At 41.9% G+C, this 7,450-nt stretch overlaps 1 protein-coding gene across 1 annotated transcript; it reads left to right on the top strand.

Moving 5' to 3' along the window:
* Nucleotides 1-552: 552 nt before the first annotated feature.
* LOC311133157 (proton channel OTOP1-like) lies at nucleotides 553-5,343 on the top strand (the record flags this gene model as incomplete). The annotated part of the gene is made up of 6 exons (XM_084166597.1): nucleotides 553-934; nucleotides 1,421-1,557; nucleotides 2,340-2,398; nucleotides 2,650-2,780; nucleotides 3,984-4,888; nucleotides 5,173-5,343. The coding sequence occupies 6 exons, from the start codon at nucleotides 553-555 to the stop codon at nucleotides 5,341-5,343; spliced, it is 1,785 nt and encodes a 594-aa protein (XP_084022723.1).
* Nucleotides 5,344-7,450: the final 2,107 nt, after the last annotated feature.

Raw genomic sequence — 7,450 nt, 5'->3', positions numbered from 1 at the left:
TTTTCTATGAAATCTTCGAATTCTGATAGCAGAAGTCGCATGTAGACACGACCAGTGCTAGTTGGCAACGGCCATAGAAACCAGGAGCCGTGGAAGAAAAACCTTTTTGGGGATTAAGCTATTCCATGATCAAGTAGATTATGTGTATGATTGGCACTTTTAGTTCACCAATTTAGCAACAAAAAAAACGTATGGCGGGTCGAACTGGACAACGGATGTGGGTCACCGATGGCTGGAATTCAATCTATTCCTCTTAATTCACCCAGCAACGGGTATATAAGGCGATATAAAGTAATTTCAGCTAAATGGTCCAGGGTGACAAGAATACGTCAAACACACCATGTTAGTAAAGATGGACACTGAATGAAAGCATGAGAAACAATTGACACCGTCTTTGGACTGAATCAACTTGCAGTTGGCAAAGTTTGTATCCATTTGCGTCCCCACCTTATTGCAACAGGTTTAGCACTTGGCTTTCCACAAATGTACTTATAGCACACCGTGTTGACATTGAGCTTCCTTTCGGACTCGAATGATACAGATTTCGGCGCGATGGCTGAGCACGACGGTGGCCTTGATAGTATGTCTTTAAATAAGTTAGACTGTCACAGTTCCTCCACCTTGTCCTCCAGCTCAGAGCAAGAAAATGAAATATTCACCAAGTTGAAAGTCAGTTTGACTGACGACTATCCGCGGAAGAATGCGGAGATTCTGAGCGGCCAGTACGGGACTAATTTACTTTTGATCGGCGTGTCCTTGATGCTGGCTATTGGGAACAATGGCGCATCCGTGAAGGAAGAGTACCTGCTGTCGTTTATCACGACCCTCATACTCGTCCAGCTGCTATGGATGATGTGGTACATCGTGAGGAGAGGCATGCAGAGTAACCTACAGGCAGAAAAGGATGTGCATGCTACTACCTCTTGGATAAAAGGTGCAGATGACGCACGGGCATATTTGGAAGATTAGGCTTTCCCATGCGTAAAATGGTGTTGTGAATGTATATCTCGAGGACGTTATCAATCCATAATAAGAATAATATGGTATTAAATGATATTCAATTTTTTGTATAGTTAAATGCTTCTCAAGTAGCTGATGTGGATTTTCCAAATCTATTTGTTTTGGTTTATGGGGGGGAAACAAGCAAACATTTAATTAATAATAATAATAATAATAATAATAAATAATAATATAATAATATACCATTTAGCAGACGCTTTTATCCAAAGGGACTTACAGTCTTGTGCGCATACATTTTTACATATGGGTGGTCCCGGGGATCGAACCCACTACCCTGGCGTTACAAGCGCCATGCTCTACCATGCTCTACCAATTGACATCAAAAGCAATTAAAGGCTACTTTTTCATACTTTTTCGTTTCAATGCAGCCCCATAACAACGAATGTTTCATTGACTCTAGGTGGGTTAACTCTTCTTGCGCTCCTCTCGTTGATCATGGATGCCTTCCGTATTGGGTATTTTGTGGGCTATCGATCATGCCTGTCGGCTGTTGAAGTGGTATACCCCATCATCCACGCAACTCACACAATAGCACAGGTAAGACACAACCCCCATTCTATGTTGATTTGATAACACTTTTCATTAGAGTATGGCCTATACTTACAAGGATTTATAAAGTGGTTTGTAATTTATAAATGTATTATTCCATTTATAGATTATTTATAAAGCTGTAATAAACAGTTATAACACATAGATGGAAATTGTGTTATTTTGGTGCTTGCTTAATAATGTGCTTATATATGAATGTACTATTATTGATTATTATTGACAGTGCAGCCATAACTTCAGTATTTGGCAAGCAGCTAAATGACAAGCACACAGTTTAAACCAATGTATTATTAGAGCCTACAATTACAATGTACATAGGCTAACTATTTATTTTAGACTTATAATGTAATAATTAACAACTTACTAACCATGTATAAACCCCTTTTATAAATGATCTTAAATATGTTAACGTTATAGGTAAGCTGGCTGCTCTGTTCAGAAGTTATTCAATAAAGGTATCGAAATACAACTTAAGCAGGTAATGTAGAGAGCTTTATCTTAAGTGGAATAATGTACACTTTGTTTCTCAGGCAAGAAAGAGAGTTGTCTGTACAACATAATCCTGTCATTGTCCATGTTATTGGAGTAAAACGTAGCACAGGCGGAGGTAATCCTTCAGTTGAGAGGTCACTTGATATGTTCTCAAATTCTGGTGATTCATTTTCACAGTCCAAATGATAGCCTTTGCCAGAAATGTTTTTTTAGACTGATATAGTGAGTGTCTTGTCAGTGCTAGTTTGGTACAACTTTTATTTTGAGTTTTGTTTTAGGTGCATTTCCTTTGGTTTCACATCAAAGACGTCATCAAGTCCTTTGAGACCTTTGAAAGGTATTGTGAAATATAATAAACCAGTATTATGAGATTGTCACAAGCCATGCAAGCCTCTCAGGCCCATGGTATGTTTAGGTTATCCTCATGTACATTTTTCATTGGTGGAATTTAATAAAACAGTTGAGTGTATTTATCCTGTTATAACCATTGTACTCACAAAGTTGAATCTACAGCCTGTAATTTATCTAACCAGCAATTACTATTGTGACAATACATTTCTATTTTGATTCATGGATGTTTCCCATCAGGTTTGGCGTCATCCATGCAGTCTTCACCAACCTGCTGCTGTGGTGCAGCGGTGTGATGTCAGAGGCCAATCACTTCCTTAACCACCACAATACAAGGCTCAATGCCCTGGGCTTTGTAAACCTCACCATAGGTAAGGGGACCAGGGCTGAATGGCTGCTTGAAAAAAGGACAATAGTTCACTTGAGAAGCTCACTTCATTGGATGAAAGACAGGGGTGGAGGTGGGGTTGGAGGGGAGGGAAAGGGGAATGGATTATGCAGTCCGGCAGGTCTTGTTTGTGTCGAACGCCTCTCTCTTAGGTTTCACGAGACACGCACGGTCGCTGGCCCCCAACACCCGCCCCCCAGCTCGAGTGACCTCAGACACCATTGTCCCAGGCCGGGCTGCTCCCAAGGGCTTTGCAATTACAGTGACTGATACATCTTAAGCCAGGGCTGCTCCATCGGGCCCCCTCAAATCCATCCGATTGTGAGGCTGACTGTGTTCCGTTTTTAATTAAAGGGAGCAACACCGTAGTGCTACTTTTTGAGGAGGGGTAGGGGTAGTGGTGCTACAGGGTTGAGTTAAGAAGCTGTCTTTAGAGGGCAGCATTAGGAAATGGTAGGGCTTCAACAAGTACAAGGAAATTGTGCTGAATTGTGTATTTTGGTGTTGAGAAAGTTGATTGATACACTTCATCCAGCAATCTGATATTGTCATCACACATGTGAAGAGCAGTTTGTGGTGAAATTGATCACACCACCCACTGCTACATTAAGATTTTCAAAGCTGAAATGAATAGGACATTGCGCTGTGAAGCCCAAACAGCACTACGTCAGTTCATTTGGTAAATGCCTGGACTCTAAATTCCCTTCCTACCACCCTCTAAAGTGTATTGTTGCAAAGGATTGATTCATTCTGTTATATTCAGTGCATTCAGAAAGTATTCAGACCCCTTCACTTTTTCCACATTTTGTTACGTTACAGCCTTATTCTAAAATGGTTAGAATTATTTTTTGTCATAATGGGGTGATGTGGGGGGAAAAAACTATTTAATCAATTTTCAAGTAAGGCTGTAATGTAACAAAATGTGGAAAAGGTGAAGAGGTCTGAATACTTTCTGAATGCACTGTAAGACCCAGAGAAAACAACTGGCCTCATGCAAAAAGCATTGAAATAAACATTATAGCCATACATATTCTTTTAAATATTTTAACAACTTGAGCGTTTATAACCTCTGTGTAGTCTACTTGTATACACAAATTGGAGGTATCTGTTTTGTAAAGAACATAAAGTGGGATCGCACAGGGCTTGAAATTGACACGATATTGTGTTTTTTTAATGTGTGTTTCAGTGGAGCCTCAATGTAATTGCACTATCAGTGGCTGCTCCATGTTCGCTGACGGCCTCTACTACCTTTATCCCTTCAACATTGAGTACCACATCTTTGTCTCTGTAATGCTCTTCGTCATGTGGAAGAACATAGGGCGCACCATTGACCTCCAGTACAACCGGAAAAGGCTGGCTACCAGGACCCAGTGGCTGGTGGTCGGCCCCATCTTGGGTCTCACCGCCCTGGCCAGCACCATCGGCGTGCTGGTGGTCTACATCATCCATGTGGAAGATGCCCTGGACATCCGTGAGTCGACCATCGCAATGTTCTACTACTACGGCATCGTCATGCTGGTGTTCATGTGCTCGGCCGGGATCACGGGTCTGCTCATCTACCGTGCCGACCCCATGCCCATGGACACCACCAAGAACCCCTCGCGGAAGCTGGACACAGAGCTCCTGTTCGGTTCGTCGGTGGGCTCCTGGCTCATGTCCTGGTGCAGCGTGGTGGCCGTGTCAGCCTCACGCAGCAGCCCGAGCTACCGCTGGACCAACCTGATGTACTCGCTGCTCAGCATCCTGGAGAAATACATCCAGAACCTGTTCATCATTGAGTCCCTCTACCGCCAGCGGGAGGACGGTGAGAGGGAGGACGCTGAGGTGGGGGGGCCTGCGCCGGAGATATTCTCTGTGACCTCCTCCTTGGCTCCGACCTACAATGGCATCATCAACCAGGCGTACGAGAACCCGGACAAGGGCTGCGTCACGCTGGAGAACGAGCAGAAGGAGAATGGACAGGGGACTGGGTGCCCACAGAAACATTTGGAAGTGCCCCTGCAGGTGGAGAACAACGTGGAGGTGAACCCGAGCAAGAAGAGGCAGATCCTGAAGAACATCGCCGTCTTCCTCTTCATGTGCAACATCTCAGTAAGCTTCCTGTTCTTTACTTATAATTTATTATGATTAATTTATTGATAAGTCAGTATTGATGTTATTGTCATAGGGCATAGCTAGCTCTCAAGCACACATACTGTATGATTCTACCCCATTTCCTACCCTACTAGCTACCTTTACTATCTACCTTTCATTCAATATCCCAGTAGGGAAATGTATTGCGCCGCTAGGAGTTTATGAAATACAACACGCATTTACCATACAAAAAAAACAATACCAAGTTAAGTTTAACCTTATTTGGTGTCTCCTTACTGCAGCTCTGGATACTCCCTGCCTTCGGCTGCAGACCGCAGTATGACAACGGCCTGGAGGAGGAGACGTTCGGCTTCACCATATGGACCACAGTTCTCAATTTTGCCATGCCCATTAACCTCTTCTACCGCATGCACTCTGTGGCCTCCCTCTTCGAAGTGTTCCAAAGAGTATGACAAGACGAAGAGGCACCGACGAGACAACATAACATGCACAAGAACACTTGTCACCAAGGGCTCCATATAGACAATTAATAGCAATACAGGTCAACCTTTCAGGAGGTGCTCTTGTCATGTACTTTGACTTCCAAATAAGCATGGAAACACATTTGTCAGTTTAGGGGGCTTATACTAGATAGATGTCCCTTGTAGCAATGCATCTTTTGAAGCATTTTATAGCACCTGGTCGAAACAACAAATGACATTGATATGAGACCCTGGGTTCAAACAGTATTCGAAATCTTTCAAATACTTGAGCTGTGCATGATTGAGCTGGCAGGGTACAATGTAACCAATGGATTAGCCCGAAATGTGCCAGAACTGGCACCTCCAAAGTATTTGAAAGATTTCAAATAGTATTTATACCCAGGTCTGATATTGCTTTGTTGTGTGTTACTGCACTAAAAAGTTAAAATTACATTTGAATTTAGGTCTATCATAAGTGTTTGGGTTTGTCTTTGATTTTCATCCAAGTGTCGCTGAAGTCCAGTGTTATTCAACGCATATGTAAATAGTTAAAAGTTTTGACTCGTCTCTGATCTAGTACAGATGTAAGCCAAGCTATGTATGAATGCATTATGAGGGAGTAACATGATGATACCATGCAAACTTAAGAAAGTAGATAGTGCAGTGAAACAACTTAAATTGAACTGCCATGCCACATTCATTTTTCAAATCCACCACCGTGTTCGCAGCATTATGCTACTCCAACATCATAAAGAAGCCAAAGCAGCTCTCGCTTTGGTTATTTAATGTCACACCCTGATCTGTTTCACCTATCTTTGTGCTTGTCTCCACCCCCCTCCAGGTGTCGCCCATCTTCCCCATTATCCCCAGGGTATTTAACCTGTGTTCTCTGTTTGTCTGTTGCCAGTTCGTCTTGTCTCGTGAAGCCTACCAGCGGTTTTTCCCGTACTCCTGTTTTTCTCTAGTTCCTGTTTTCTAGTTTTGACCATTCTGCCTGCCCTGACCCTGAGCCTGCCTGCCGTTTTGTACCTTTTGGATGCTCTTCTGCAAACGTCCATTGGACTGTAGTTCTCAGAATGTCTCGCAAACATCCATTGGACTGTTGGCAATACTTTCCTTTTAGATTTTATACTAATGTACCTCAAAAATACAGACGTGTTTTCAGAAAACATATTTAACAATTTCAATTAGGGAACAATATTTGATCCATATTAAGCCTAGCCTGGTGGAAACAGCCTTTGCTGCGTTCACCATTTTATTTCACCATTTTATTTCACACTATGTAACCCTTTTGGATTTTAAAGGGGCAATCTGCAGTTCAGACAACAACAAAGCAGACACGCCACCACTGTTTTGGTAAACAGCTGAAGGATGGGGCTGTTGTTATGTTATTGAAAAGGGAAACAATACAATATTTACACAGATGTGCAGTATATACAGTATTGACTGACATTCATTTTCCAAAAAGCAAATATGTTGGTTCAAACAAACAATTCTGAAACTGAACCATTTATCTTGATTGATGTCGTTTTGAAAAGTGAGCATTGAAAATAATCTTATTCTGTAAAGTTGTTGATTGATGAATTACTCAAATGTAGCCCTACAGTATAGTTGCATGTAGAACAACATATTGAGGCTGTGGTGGACTATCAAAAAACTGAGTTCTACATTGGTGGTAACTACTTTACATTGTTCTCAGTTGTATGTGCCAATCTGTGGACAATGCTTATTGGCAAACCTGCACCAATACTACATCCTCTGTGTACATACAGTGAGGGAAAAAAGTATTTGATCCCCTGCTGATTTTGTACGTTTGCCCACTGACAAAGAAATGATCAGTCTATAATTTTAATGGTAGGTTTATTTGAACAGTGAGAAACAGAATAACAACAAAAACATCCAGAAAAACGCATGTCAAAAATGTTATAAATTGATTTGCTTTTATTGAGGGAAATAAGTATTTGACCCCCTCTCAATCAGAAAGATTTCTGGCTCCCAGGTGTCTTTTATACAGGTAACGAGCTGAGATTAGGAGCACACTCTTAAAGGGAGTGCTCCTAATCTCAGTTTGTTACCTGTAAAAACGACACCTGTCCAC

The sequence above is a fragment of the Coregonus lavaretus genome (assembly GCF_964263955.1).
Source record: "Coregonus lavaretus genome assembly, chromosome: 8".
NCBI classification, from domain to species: domain Eukaryota; kingdom Metazoa; phylum Chordata; class Actinopteri; order Salmoniformes; family Salmonidae; genus Coregonus; species Coregonus lavaretus.
This window is presented reverse-complemented; position numbering and strand designations above follow the sequence as displayed.